This window comes from Nannobrachium achirus, assembly GCF_963921795.1.
Source record: "Nannobrachium achirus genome assembly, chromosome: 9".
NCBI lineage: Eukaryota > Metazoa > Chordata > Actinopteri > Myctophiformes > Myctophidae > Nannobrachium > Nannobrachium achirus.
Window position 1 is genome coordinate 35,061,601 of NC_137818.1, and position 15,658 is coordinate 35,077,258.

A 15,658-nucleotide genomic window follows, 5' to 3' on the forward strand; every position below is an offset into this window, starting at 1 on the left:
GTTCCAGAGTTTTGGGGCATAAAAATAAAAGCTACCTCTCCATATCTCTTACCACTAACAGTTGGAACTTCTAAACATTCAGTGTGACGGACGGTGACCTACTAGGTTCATATACCTTTTGATCATATCTGACATCTTAAAATTTTAGTTTAGAAGTGACAGGTATCCAATGCATAGATCTTAGACTGGTTTGATGTGTGCTCTGGACTTAGTCGTGGTGAGGACACGTAGTTTTGCAATTGCGTGCTTTGTCATACAGTATGATTGTGTAATAGTGCACACAAATGAAAGAGCACTGGGGCACAGTGGCACAGTTAGCGCTTCGCCTCACAGCTAGAAGGTCCTGAGTTCGATTCCCGCCGGGGGACGCTGTGGGCACTGGGGGCGTGTTCCTCCCTCCACGTCATCAGCGCCCACTCCCTAGGTGGGGTTGGCGATCGGGCCTTTCTGCGTGGAGTTTGCATGTTCTCCCCATGTCTCCTAGGGTTGATACCCTCACAAAAAACATGCAGTAATCCTGGTCTCTATAATGCCTCCCCCTGGCCAGCCGGAGCGCCTGATGGAGGGGAAAGGAACTGGTTGGAATAACGTGTTCCTTCCACGCGCTACGTCCAAACCAGGGAAATCCAGGGAAATCCTTAGGTGAAAAGAAACAACTTGGAATACCCATGCATTGAAGGAAGCATGAGGTTTGTCCATTGTCTCCCCAGGCGCGGCAGAGGGAGTGCAGAGCCCAGGATTACATAGGCAATTGGCACTTGGTGAAAATGGGTTACAAAATCGTGGGAAAAAAATAAATAAATAATGAAAGAGTACACGCATGCTTTGCATACCATCCCATCATACAAATAATAACTGAATTGAAGCTGGTGACTGGGAAGTCCATTTACAAGAGAAATGTAGGTGTTTTTTCACTGAAGAATCCGGAAGGTCTGATGGATATGTCAGGTGACAACCCACAGACCTAGACAGGCCATTTTAAATTGTGTATTGTGTATTTTTAATTGCGACCGTCAGGTCGCACTTACTATCAAAACCTCAACCAGCTGTCTGTCCGTCCGTCCGTCCGTCCGTCCGTCCGTCAGTCTGTCTGTCACACGTCACACGTGCCCTGCTCATATCTCCGCAACCGTTGCCCCGATCCATACCAAATTTTGCACACATACTCCTTGCCTGCCAAACCACAACCTCCACCCAATTCAATTCACACATGACCCTCTTCTAGCGCCACCATGAGGCCAATTCTTGCAAAACACATTTTTGGACACAGCTCCTACAATTTTTGCCCTAGAATCACCCAAATCGGTACACAGTATGTCTACACTCATGTCATCAACATGGATCTGTCCCATATAGCGCCACCTTCAGGCTGATTGTTTTAAACACATTTTTGGACACTGCTCCTACAGATTTTGCCCTAAAATCACGCAAATCGGTACACAGTATGTCTACACTCATGTCATCAACATGGATCTGTCCCATATAGCGCCACCTTCAGGGTGATTTTTTAAAACACATTTTTGGACACTGCTCCTACAGATTTTCCCCGAAAATCACGCAAATCGGTACACAGTATGTCTACACTCATCTCATCAATATGGATCTGTCCCATATAGCGCCACCATCAGGCCAATTTCTTCAAACACATTTTTGGACACTACTCCTACACATTTTGCCCCAAAATCACATTGCGACATGACGGTCGCTTATATCCCTATTAGGGAGTCTTACTGGTATTGTATATTCTGTCATCAAACCGGTTCCTCAAGGGTGATGAGACTCACCTACTGCGATTGTAAGCCCTGACCCTAACCCAGGTACACATGGGAGAGGTATACAATGGTGGACTAGTGCTTAGAAAGTACTGAACTGTACAGTACTGTATTGTAGGCTACACCCAGTACTGTATTGTAGGCTACACCCTTTTTTTCTTAATTAACCACATTTCCCAAATGGAATATGTGGAACTATAGCCTACTTTATTCATGACACATTGTTTCCAAATCCATGAATGTTACACATTGAATGTTTTAATCCACGGTTCTCCACCCATGCAGGTCATCATCACTTGGTCATCATCCTGGTTTTCAATAAGAGTAGAAACTTAATTGTTTCTAAATGCAACTACTGTACATGGTTAGAAACCCAGTGGAGCTATAGACCTATAACGACCAGCTTGGAAGTATGTTTGTGGTGTCAGTGTAGCTGCTGCATGCAAAATAATCCCGATTCTCAAAATGAACAGAAGGTAGCGAAGGTTAGGCTATTCAGCAAGAAAGAGAGGAAGCATTTCAAATGAGTTCAGCGAAATTCACAGTAGGCTAGTGTAATCGATGTTGACGCTGTTAGTTTCATGCGTGCACATACTGTAGACGCACAGAGACAGAAAAATAGTAGTCTAATGGAACAAAAGCCTTTAAAATACAAACACCACTGTGTTGTCTCAGGCTTCAAACACACTGCCCTTGTCGAAATCCCAGGTAGACAATGGCTCAGCTTCAAACCGCGATTCATAAAGATGGCTCGAATTAATTGGCAGATGATGAGGCTAGTTATGATGTAATGTCTCTCTCTCCCTCTCTCTCCCCCCTCTCTCTCGCTCCGTTCCTATCACGCTCCATACGCTCCTACACACACACACATACACACACAAACACACAGACACGCACACACACAGAAACAGACACACATTGGAGCCCCCTCCTCTCTCTCATACACACATTCAACCCCTCTCTCCCCTTTCCCCACCTCTTTCTATTTCTCTCTTTTTTCCCTCTCCCTACACTAACCAACATGGCCGCTAAATCGGACGGAGCCGCGGTGTCTGTGGATGATGACAACCCGCCCAGCAGAAGGAGCCTCTCCAGGAGGAGCCTCTCCAGAAGGAGCCTCTCCGGGGCAGGGAATCCCAGCACCACCGCCCGGCCCCGCTGCTGCAGCACGGCGGGGAGACCCTACACCCTGCTGGACTGCTGCTGGGTGCTCTGCGCGCTGCTCGTCTTCTTCTCCGACGGCGCCACCGACCTGTGGCTGGCCGCCGACTACTACCTGAGAGGAGACTATTGGTGGTTCGGCTTGACGCTCGTCTTTGTCGCCGTGCCCTCCGCGGTCGTGCAGGTGTTGAGTTTCAGGTGGTTCGTCTACGACTACTCGGATTTCAGCCGCGGAGACGGCGGCTGCGGAACGGGCGCGGTAGGTGGAGGCGACTGCAGCTTCAGCACCAAGGACAGCGAACAGCGGCGCAGTGGTGGTGGATCGGCGGCGGCGGCGGGGAACGCCGCGAACGTTACCCCGGTCTGTGCGTCTTCAACCCTGCCTGCGGTGCCGGGGAGAGTCGGTGGTCCCCGGAGGTGCTGTATGATTTGCATGTGGGTGTTTCAGACCGCGCTGCACATCCTGCAGCTGGGCCAAGTCTGGAGGTAGGACCGCTCTGGCATGCATGGTGTGGGGAATTGAGGGTGTGCATGTGTGTTTCTGAATTCAGTGTTCACGTGTTTGTGGGTTTTGTGCGTGTTGTAGGCTACTACGGTGCCCCTTCTATTTGTATTGCTCCTCTGCTTCCAAGATCTGTGTGTGTGTGTGTGTGTGTGTGTGTGTGTGTGTGTGTGTGTGTGTGTGTGTGTGTGTGTGCGCGCGCGCGCGCGCGTGCGTTCGTGAATGTACGAGTATGCGTGTGTGTACCTACTGCGAACGTGCGTCCTTATCTGTGTGTGTGTGTGTGTGTGTGTGTGTGTGTGTGTGTGTGTGTGTGTGCGTGCGCGCGCGCGCGCGTGTGTGTGTGTGTGTCAAAATGATTGCCATAATTTCACTTCTGTGATAGACATTTTAAGATGAGGGGAATGAATTGGGCATGATGTTGGGCCACTCGACTCTATGGATCACTAATTGCAACTATTTAGCAATCAAGAAAGACTGACCCCACATTTTAACTCCTGAGACCTTACACGCCAGAATGTGAATAGTTGCTCATAGATACTATAGATGCCAGGCTAGAAGAGTCAAGCCACCCATATCAGTCTCATCCCAGTCTAGTAGAAGGCTTTGAGTTAAAAATGTACATGCATTGTCTGTCTGTCTGTCTGTCTGTCTGTCTGTCTGTCTGTCTGTCTGTCTGTGTCTGTATGGCAGTGAGGGTGGTGATCAAATCATTCAACATCTCAGTGTATTGCATTCATCATGAAGGGTACCAGTCTATGATGATTACTCATAATCATTAATTATCAACATATCATTTTGTCAATATATACTTCATTAACAGAACAGAACACCCATAATGATCTAGGTGATAATAACCTCCACAGTGGATATCACCTGTGTTCCTGGACAACCAGAGTGCTGCTGCTAGTTTTCTTTTCTACCAGCTCATTAATTACATTCACCTGGTGTCCCTGATTAGTGCTTGATTACACAGAAAGAAAAGCATCAGTACACCATGTCCCCACAGCTGCTCTACTCAAATACAGTGTAAATTAGATTTTATCTAGATTTGTGCGAATTGTGGTTACTTCTTTAAGATGGCATAGAATGAGAAGAATCAATCGTAGAACATTGATTCTCCTAGAAAGATATTCACCAGGGTCTGTAGACTGTAGTTCATTAGATATTGATTCCAGTTTGAACAGAATGCTCAATTTGAATTCCTAAAAAGTCACATTCACCCATATAGTCTAAGCACGTAAAGAAGAATCCCTCCAAAATTTGGAGGAATTTGATTTTCCTCCAGCAGTATCCCTCTGAGGCTACAATATTCATTCATTCATTCATTCATTCATTCGTTCATTACTTGGCTGAGCAGCATTTAACATGGAAAAGCTGTTTTCAGTTGGCATCCCTCGGTAGCTTAATTTACACTTATTAATTAAAAAGAACTCTCAAGCCTAAGAGAGAAGTATAAGGCAGGCCATGTTTGTTTGAGAGATGTGTGTATTCAGTTCTTGATAATGCATGCCACATGCAAATGCTGTGTGCTCTGCTCATAAGAAGCACTCTGGACATGTAATCCACAGTTGTGTACTGTACTTAAAGGGGCACTCCACCACTTTTCAACCTATCTTCATATAATAGGTCCTCACTAATGTTCATGATAAAATATCACAATTTGTTTCTACTCAGTTTGGGTCTGGGTCTCATAGGAGAGCTGTGGGTGGGTCAAATCCTTCCTACCGGTGACATCATCAATGGGAAATGCAAGCTAATAGAAACTGCAGGCTTTCTATTCCTGAAAAAGTTGCAATAAAGTGGAAGCCATTGTTCTCGTGATAATAAAAATCTATATTTTGTTTTCCAAAAATATTATTATTATTTTTTTTGTCAAACGATGATGTCACCGGTAGGAAGGATTTGACAGCTCTCCTATGAGACCCAGACTGAATAGAAAAAAATTGTGCTATTTTATTTTGAACATTAGTGAGGACCTATTATATGAAGACAGGTTGAAAAGTGGTGAACTACTCCTTTAAGTACAATCTTGATGTGTTGATTCTACTGATACGTTTACTTACATCACTGGTTATCCAAAGCGTCCCTCGGCGGGGAAAAACCTAAACAAAAAAAAACACTTTCTGTGAACACGGCCCCTAGGCAAGGCAAGGTAGTTTTATTTGTATAGCACATTTCAACAGCAAGGCCATTCAATGTGCTTTACAAAGAGCATCAAGCAAAGGAAATGCAATTATACAATGACAATATGACATAAGGATGCATAAAACAAAAGAAGTAAAACATAAAAAAATGCAGTTACAGTGCAGAAGAGGAACAAATGAAAAAAATAACTTAACTCAATCAAAGGCAGTGGCACACAGAAAGGTCTTTAGTTGTGTTTTAAAAGAAATAAGATTGGCAGCAGACCTACAGTTTTCTGGGAGTCTGTTCCAGATATGTGGTGCATAAACACTAAATTATGCTTCCCCACGTTTATTTGTGGTTGTAGGGAGAGAAAGCAGACCTTTCCAGATGACCGAGGCGTCTGGATAGTTCATGATATCGCAAATGATCAGAAATATATTTCCGTCCTAACCATTCAAAGATGTATGGACCAACAGCAGTATTTTGAAATCAATTCTTTGATTGTGTGTGACTCTCAACCTGTAGGTTGAGAGCCAGATGTGAACCCATGGTGACACAGGTAGTCTGTATGTATTGTGAGTGCATGTCTCGGGACCATGTTGGTACAATTGTTGGAGTCAAATCAACACTGGGATTTTACCATGTAGGATATGGGCCCCTAGCTACATTGTACAGTTAGGGTAGTGGTATTAAAAGTCAATAAACCACATGACCCCAGTCATCTCTGGTAGTCAAACCAATAGAGTACACGCCGCGGTTGTCTTTGTGTGTGCATGTGAGAGAGTAGATGTACAGTAGGTTTTTGTTGTGTGTGTGTGTGGGGGGGGGGGGGGGGGAGAGAGTGTGATTGAGCGAGTGAGAGAGAGAGAGAGAGAGAGAGAGAGAGAGAAATAGACTGTAGCACTGTCTGATGCCCAGAAGCCTAACATCTCCCTTGGCCAATGATCTGCGTTTCAATTTACAATTTAGGCATTTAGCTGACACCTTACAGTAAGACACACACACACACACACACACACACACACACACACACACACACACACACACACACACACACACACACACACACACACACACACACACACACACACACACACACACACACACACACACACACACACACACACCATCCAAGGCACTGACATGCTCCTTGTAAACAGTTAGGATTTCAGTGCCTTGCTCTAAGAGCTGGGAATTGAACGATAGACAGATGGTTCCCATAGCGGCCGCTTGATCTCCCGAGCCACTGTTGATGTTTAGTTTGGTGCAAACTATGTGAGTGTATTTTCTGTTTTTACAGAAACACAAGACATTATATTAATGTGTCAACGCATGAACAATTAGAAATGGGGAACAATTGATTGTGTTTTTGACTTTTGGGTTCTCTGAGCACAACGAAACACCAAACATTTGATTGGAAGGGGGTAGCCTCGGCGGCACATGACTTGGGGGGATATGAGTTAAGATTCTCGAACGGTGCTGAATCGGCTGAAGTGTATTTCGCAACGCTCAGTGGTGCCTCTCATGGCTCAAGCCGCTTTAGACGCTGCACCTCCTTCAACTGAACAGTTTTTTAGTCACCCTTATTATGTCTTGGGTTTGAGAACGGCACTTCTGCACTGGAGTGCGGAAGTGTCCGTTATGGCAGTGGTACTCAACCTTTTCAGGCCGCGACCCCCAAAATAATCATATTTTAACTGGGGACCCCCCACCCTGATGAGCATTAAGAGTTGAGGCATTACATTTTGTATAACACGGTTCTATTGTGAAAGTAGCAGATCTACATGTTGCGAGGCGTTGTGAGCATGTAGATCGGCTATTTTCACAATTTCAGCCTCTAATATTTGACAATTTGGCCAATGTTTAATTGGTCATTTTAGAGGTATTAAAAAGTCCTTATATTTTCACTTTAGAAATGTGCATATACCGGTACCTTCTATACACTTAAACTTTATGCTGGTTTGTTTACTGTTGAGTGAGAGAACTTAGTGTTGCACATTAAGTTAATCATCTGGGGAACCCACCAAAATAATTTGGGGACCCCCCTGGGGGTCCTCACCCACAGGTTGAGAACCACTGTGTTATGGCACCAGATGACTTTTGATGTTTGGTCACATTTCTCCCAAGAAGTCTCGATAGGCCGATAATGTGAGTGTGTTGATCAAAAAGGGGTGCTTTTCATTTAAAACAATTTAACAGAATTTTCCAAATATTATGCAGTCTCTCTGACACACTGTCCATCTATCATATAATATCAAGTTCAACATGTTGCAGTTCATTTTTAATTTAATTTTCAAATGTGATTAAATGTGAGATTTCCAGTGAACAGGCACCGTTAGCCATGCAGACACAATTGTATTCCCATCTGCAAGGCATCTCCGATTTTCCCTTAAGTGAGAGGGATGAATGTTCTACGTTGTGCTGACTCCATTGCCACAGAACTCCCCTGAGTCTACTGTAGCCTACTGTAGGTATCTGGCTGACACTCACAGTACTCCTATACTCTTATAAACGCAATAAACATAGCAGCAGAGGACATAAGCACCTGCAGATAATCATAATTAAGAGGTGCCTAGCAGTATTGAAGTGCACAAGACATACTGACGAACCCAAACAAAACACTGAGACAAGAAACTATCTTGTCGGTAACGTATCTACGGTACATACAGTATGTTGTCTGTGGACTAACAGTTCGGCAACACCATTGATTACTTTCTTTTCTGAAAACAACTGCAACGATGGAGCTTGCACAAAAACAAATTTCACCCACTTCTTTACATCTGTAAAAATGTGATGTGGCAAAAATGTGGATTCTGATTCGGAGGTTGTGTGTCCAACGGTGGTGAAGAACCTTATCTCTAGAATGAAATGTACCCTTTCCTGGAATGCCACCAGAGCATTCTCCTCTGCGATTCATGTGTCTTTCTGTCTGACTCTTTGTTTGTTTATTGTCTGGTTATTGTACATGTACCCAAAGGGTTTCCCTTCTTTTGTGAGTGACTCAGTGGGTGATTGGGTAGCTTTTTTTTTTAGACTAATTGCAACACACAGTTTTCATTTCACTGTGAAAATGTAAACGATTACACTTAAGTGATTTTTACAATTTATTTGACACATTGACAATGGATGGTATATTGACTTGGAGAGCACTAAAGTGAAACATTTGAGTACGTTTTGCACCAGTGGTAACGAGACAGTGACACGTTCAACCCTCCTGTCCACCAGTGTGTTAAGTGTCCTTGAGGAACTCTCCCTTCAGATTCCCCACATAAACCCTCATTGTGCAGGATCCCTGGAGAGGGTGAGTTAAATACTGAAATAGGAACTATGACTCCTTCTTCAATCTTTATTTACTGTAACCAGTGAAAGTCAACAGAGCACAGATGCTTGTATGGGGATTGTGCTCATGCACTTATACACATGCTGAGTGTCTGTTCTCCGGCAAAGTAGGCGCCTGTGAAAATGTAGGCAGAGCCGCTAAGCCGGAGTTACACTTTAGTTGCAAGCGCGTGTCTCGCTCCGAAAATAGCCAATGTACAACACAGGACAGCACTAAATTAACTATTGTCGAATAGCTGGTAGAATACCGTCTCTGTCAGGTGGAAACCTCATGTCCATTACTGTTACTTTTCAGGATTCAAATTCAAAAGAAGCAAAAGTTCTACAAGCTCAAAACACTGTTTCACACCTTGTTTCGAGTCGCGTTTCGAGCTCATAGATCTGCTTTTTTATGCGTGGCTGTAGTATGACGAAGTAGGGCATTCATTAAAAAATCTAACCTCGGTTCGAAGTGAAGCGGTGAATTCTTATTCTATGTGTTCTAGATCTATGAAATCTGTGTTCTAGATCTATACATTCTATCTTCTAGATCTATACTTTCTATGTGCTTTAGTTCTATATTTTCATGAATTCTGAATGAATGAATGATTTTGTCTGGAGGGCCGAATTGTCATGTGAAGCTTGACCAATCCTCAATTCTGCATGCACGGGACAGACATGCGACAGACATGGGACAGACAAAGCCACACCTTGGAAGCGGCTTTCACCGCTTCAAAAAAACCACAAAATATTAGAATATGGAAATAAGAGTTTCTGCCTGACAGCCTGTCAGTGACAGAACATAAAAGTATCCTGAAATAGAGAGACAAAACATTTGCCCTCCCACTGCAGAGGTGCTGGTCTGCTTTGCGCCCGGTCAAGGTTCACCAACGTTGAACCCAATGCTTCAGACATCAGACAAAAAAATATTATTGAACGTTAGACAGCAACGAACGACGATATAATGGAAGTGAACAGGGAAGCTGCAGCACCTGCTGCACCTGAAGCACATGGAAGCGAATGTGTGACCCCTTATCCAATTGAAAGGCTTGTGTGTGTGTGTGTGTGTGTGTGTGTGTGTGTGTGTGTGTGTGTGTGTGTGTGTGTGTGTGTGTGTGTGTGTGTGTGTGTGTGTGTGTGTGTGTGTGTGTGTGTGTGTGTGTGTGTGTGTGTGTGTGTGGCTGTCCATTCAGTCTAATAATCAGCTAAAGTAGCTCACTGGCAGACTTCAAGTCCCAATACGCTGAATCACCCATGCAGTCTGATGTGCGTGTGGGTGTAGGGGTCAGAGCAGGAACTCAGAACTCAGAAACACTTGATTGCCAGTATGTAGGCATGCAGGTGTCCGTTCAGGTTAAGATGCCACATGTAACATTCTCTATAGTGGTTCCCTAACTGGGGGTTGGGATCCAAGGGGGGTCCCCAAATTATTTTGGGGGTCCCCGGATGATTAGCTTAATGTGCTACATTGTTTTCTCACTCAGCAATAAACAAACCAACATACAGTGTAAGTGCTAACTTACATTTCTAATGTTACATATTACTTTCAAGCTCTTTTTAATACCAAATTGGCCAAATGGCAGTTCTAATAAAAACCTGTGATGCAACTTAGACACATCATCAGTGACCCTGGATGTCCTGGGTGCAGTGGGTGTTTCGTGTCACGCAACATCAGACACCCTCGCCCAGGTGACCCAACCAGGGTTGATTGCTGGTCCTTGCTGCTCGCTGTCAAATATTACTTAAGAAAGAGGAAAATATTTTGAAAATACAAGCTCACAACGCCTTGCAGTGTGAGCTCGGCTATTTTCACAATATTTATCTGTGGAAATGTAAATTCCTACAATTTCAAGTGCTCGTCAGGGTAGGGGGGTCCTTAGTTCAAATATGATTATTTTGGGGTCGCAGCCTGAAAAGTTTGGTAAGCTTCTTGTGTTACCTAGAATGAATAATACAAGAAAGACAGTGAGAATATCAACCATCAACCATGTTTTTCATTGACAGTCAGTGCAAAGGCAGCATTCTGTGCACAAATCCAATCAATGCGGATGAGTTCCGCAGCAGTGATTTGGTTGAGGTATGGGTGGCGGGGCCTACACAGTAAAATCCACATTAACTCAGAGAGTGAAGAACACCCTTATGGATTAATTTGGTTACATTCGTACACTCTCAGAGTTAATTGTAGAGCCTGACTGAAAGTCAAAGAATGGCCAATATATATCGGTGAGTGATATACATTTATATCGGTCAGACTGATTTTACTGTGCGGTTATTAAGGAGCTGGAAAGTGACAGGAAAGAATGTGCGGAGGTGGCATGCAGACCCGGCGCCGATGGATCTGTTGACAAATCATCTATAGAAAACACCTCCCTCTTCCTTTATTGCCCACAGCACTCATTGCCTGTATGTGACTGTCTGTCTATTTGTCAGGGAAGAGATGAAATATCCGCACTCTGCTTTCAAGCTCCCAAATGTACTTTTTATTAAGGCGGAACGCTTCGATCACTTAGGTCTTCATCAGGCATAAAGGCTTCATCTTTTTGCCTGATGAAGACCTAAGCGGTTGCATCTTAACTCATTAAAAGCCAACCCCGCGATGTCGCGGGAAAAGTAATATATTACTGTAACGGCGAGTAAAAATACCTAGTACAATGGCCGACGCTCCGGAGACGAAATCCGCGCTGATTTGTCATCATCACGGCTCCACGAGCACACAATAGTCATCCCATAACATTGAGGTGGACGGCCGATCTCATCTTTAATGTCCATTATCTCAAAACTACACTTTAGAAGCTAGGATGGAGGCAGATGCTCGCTTATTTTACACAGTTATAAAAGCTCCCGGTCGGCCATTACACAACTCCACGTGGACACGCATCGGTTCCGGCGCACGATCCGATGACGTCAGACCGGAAGTACTTCCGGTCTAGACTTCTGGCCTTCAAAATAAGACAGCGGCCGTTAATGGGGCCGGGAGGGGGCACTCTGGACCCCCTAATCCGTTAATGTCCTGGGCTCAGAATGAGTTAATAAAAAGTAAGTTTTGGGTGCTTGAAGGCAGTGTGCGGATGCTTTATCACTTCCTTGATTCTCGCCTTGATGCCTTGATGACCAGCACCTGGCCTAAATACAGTACAGGCATTAGATGTGCACACAATCTCTTCTGTGAACTGTCTATTTGTCTGTCCATCTACTGTCTGTCTGTCTGTCTGTCTGTCTGTCTGTCTGTCTGTCTGTCTGTCTGTCTGTCTGTCTCTCGGGCTGTCCATCTATGACTGTCTGCCTGTCTGTCTGTCTGTCTCTCTGCCTGTCTCTCTGGATGTCCATCTACCCTATGTCTGTATGTCGGTCTGTGCTGAATAATTCAATATAGCCCTTAAGGGAGCCGCCGATCACTGTTTGTGTGTGTGTGTTCTGTGTGTGTTCTGTGTGTGCGTGCGTGCGTGCGTGCGTGCGTGCGTGCGTGCGTGCGTGCGTGCGTGCGTGCGTGTGTGTGTGTGTGTGTATGTGTGCCAGGAGATCTACTATTTCCTGTTCTGTCATCTGATCTGTCACTTTCTCTCTCTCCATTCATCCTCTCCCTGTATCTCTCTTCCCGTCTCTCTCTCTCTCTCTCTTGTTCTCTCTCTATAAAACTCTCTCTTTAGATATATAATATTTTCTGTGTGTGTCCGTGCATACCGTAACTGTGTACAGTGTACATACTACAATGTACTGTAAGTATTGTTGTGTTTACATATTCATACCTACGTGAGTGTGTGCATGCACAGTATTCATGGTACTGTACATTCATTTACCTGTATCATGTACAGTACGTACACACACACACACACACACACACACACACACACACACACACACACACACACACACACACACACACACACACACACACACACACACACACCCAGCTCTTAATGGGTGCTGGCTGAATATGCCTGAAGATCAACTGATGTTATCAGAACAATCCACGCTGAAGGCAGCAGGTGTATTATTCACTCTGTAGTAATGGTTGTAAAACTGTCAGTCATCTTCAGGGAATTTACAATGTACTGTAAGTATTGTTGTGTTTACATATTCATACCTACGTGAGTGTGTGCATGCACAGTATTCATGGTACTGTACATTCATTTACCTGTATCATGTACAGTACGTACACACACACACACACACACACACACACACACACACACACACACACACACACACACACACACACACACACACACACACACACACACACACACACACACACACACACCCAGCTCATAATGGGTCATGCTGGCTGAATATGCCTGAAGATCAACTGATGTTATCAGAACAATCCACGCAGAAGGCAGCAGGTGTATTATTCACTCTGTAGTAATGGTTGTAAAACTGTCAGTCATCTTCAGGGAATTTGTGCCAATGTAACACAATATATAATCACGCAGGCATTCGTCATTGACTGAGGTTATCCAACCGAGGGCCGGATGCTGCTGGGCCTGTGGTTGGTTACAGAGGGGAAAAAATCATTTGCTTATCACATACTCATAGCCTTATTTAGTCACATGCAATGACAAGATAGCATTTGATCAATGCAGCCACCGTGGCAGCCATGATTGATATTCTGATGTCCTTCTGCAGTGAGATCAGTCAGAAACTAAAGACACACAGCCAGTGCAGCCAGGGGCGTCACAAGGTGGGAACAGTGGGCCTGAGTTACTAGGGCCCAAGGTGGAAGGGCCTTACTTATTTTATACTTTAGCTATTGAAAAATAGCAGATATACAAGCTCACAGCGTGGTGCCGCGCTTTGAGCTTGTAGATCTGCTATTTTTCAATAGTTAAAGCCCAAAATAACGCGTAATAATGCGTTCCCAGTCTAAATGGGGTTAAACCCCCATTGAAGAACATTCATGGGGGGCATATCCTTGTACCCAGGGCCCAGATCATATCCTTGTACCCAGGGCCCAGATCATATCCTTGTACCCAGGGCCCAGAATTTAGTGCGAAACCCCTGAGTGCAGCATGGGCAATGCTAGCAGCTGCCAGTCATCAGAACAAACATTTCTTTGCTATCTGCTGACTGAAACTATAATGCTTCACACCTTGTAGGGATGGGACGATATGAAAATTTCATGTCACGATTATTGTGACCAAAGAAATTAGCGATTTGTGATATCATCGCGATAATCAAAAGATTCCCAACATCCATTATCCTGGGGCGGAACATTTGCCAAAAAATAGCAGATCTACAAGCTCACAACGCATTGTGAGCTTGTAGATCGGCTATTTTTCGCAAAAGAGATTTGGTAGAGGGTGAAAAAAAGACTATTATTCCATGTCCATTTTACCAATTATAGAGGTTTTAAATGGTACCGGGTATACAGCTCGAAAATAAAAGGTGAATTGATCCCAGTGCATGACGGAGGATAATTTCACGTTAAATTTAAATCCTCACGGTAAACGATAATAACGATTATCGTCCCATCCCTAGTAAATTGAGGTGCACCACAAGCCAGTTGCCTCGGTCCTCTTCTCTTATATAAATTACTTTCCGCACTATACTTCCAGCACTACACTATTATTGCTGACGACACTACTGTATAGTGCTGGACTTTAGGCAGCACAAATAGAAGAGCTCCTCGATATGGACCTACCGGTACTATATATCAATCACTGGGTCTGTAGCAACCAACTTGTCCTGATCCTGAATACCAGGAAACCAAAATGATGATGCTTGGATCTAGGACAAATGTGCTTTAACAGATTCACTACATTAGAGCGTGGTAAGATAACCTTCTCTTCTTACCAGGCTTGTCAAAGTTGCACTAAACTAACTGGCACCACTACATTAATTGCTATGGGTAGTTTAAACATATACAATATAAACTAAGCATGTGAGGAAACAGAAATATGAAGTTAATGATGATTCAGTTTCACTGCAGAGCTTCTATAACAGTATTGACAGTGGCTCATGTACTGTAAGCAGCGACATGTCAAGTTTATTTTTTTCTTCTTTTCATGCCTCTAAACCAGGGTTGCTCAAACCTCCTCAGCAATGACCCAGAAATATCAATCCTTGGTTGTTGTTGCAATCCATCCTCATGTAACATTTATTCAGCGTACTCTTGGCACACTGTAATGTTTGACTATAATCTATTTTATAAAAAAAAGAATATATATATATATATATATATATATATATATATATATATATATATATATATTTGTGTTTATATACAGTACCTGTTGTTGTCGGTATTTTAATATAACTGGCTGCTATGATGATTTCATTTCTCTCTGGGGATTAAAAAAGTCAATTAAAATGTGACTTTATTTAAGTGTCTGTCTGTCTGTCTGTCTGTCTGTCTGTCTGTCTGTCTATATTAACTCATTAAAAGCCAACCCCGCGATGTCGCGGGAAAAGTAATAGAGTATCTATAGTGCCATCCACGCGATGTCGCGGGAAAAGTAATATATTACTGTAACGGCGAGTAAAAATACCTAGTACAATGGCCGACGCTCCGGAGACGAAATCCGCGCTGATTTGTCATCATCACGGCTCCACGAGCACACAATAGTCATCCCATAACATTGAGGTGGACGGGCCGCCTCATCTTTAATGTCCATTATCTCAAAACTACACTTTAGAAGCGAAGATGGAGGCAGATGCTCGCTTATAAAACACATGTATAAACGCTACGAGCCGATCCAGCATGGCTCCACATAAACAATGATCGGTTCAGTCGAAGGATCCGATGACGTCAGACCGGAAGTACTTCCGGTGGCCT

The 15,658-nt window shown here is 43.9% G+C and overlaps 1 protein-coding gene across 1 annotated transcript in view; it reads left to right on the top strand.

The window, feature by feature from the left end:
• Positions 1–2,793: 2,793 nt before the first annotated feature.
• The window catches only part of xkr7b (XK, Kell blood group complex subunit-related family, member 7b), a gene marked incomplete at both ends in the record, with an annotated part of 46,913 nt that continues 34,048 nt past the window's right edge, over positions 2,794–15,658 (top strand). Inside the window, one exon of the mRNA XM_080733555.1 lies at positions 2,794–3,419. Coding sequence (XP_080589681.1) covers positions 2,794–3,419 — 626 coding nt within the window. The remainder of the gene's footprint in view (positions 3,420–15,658) is intronic.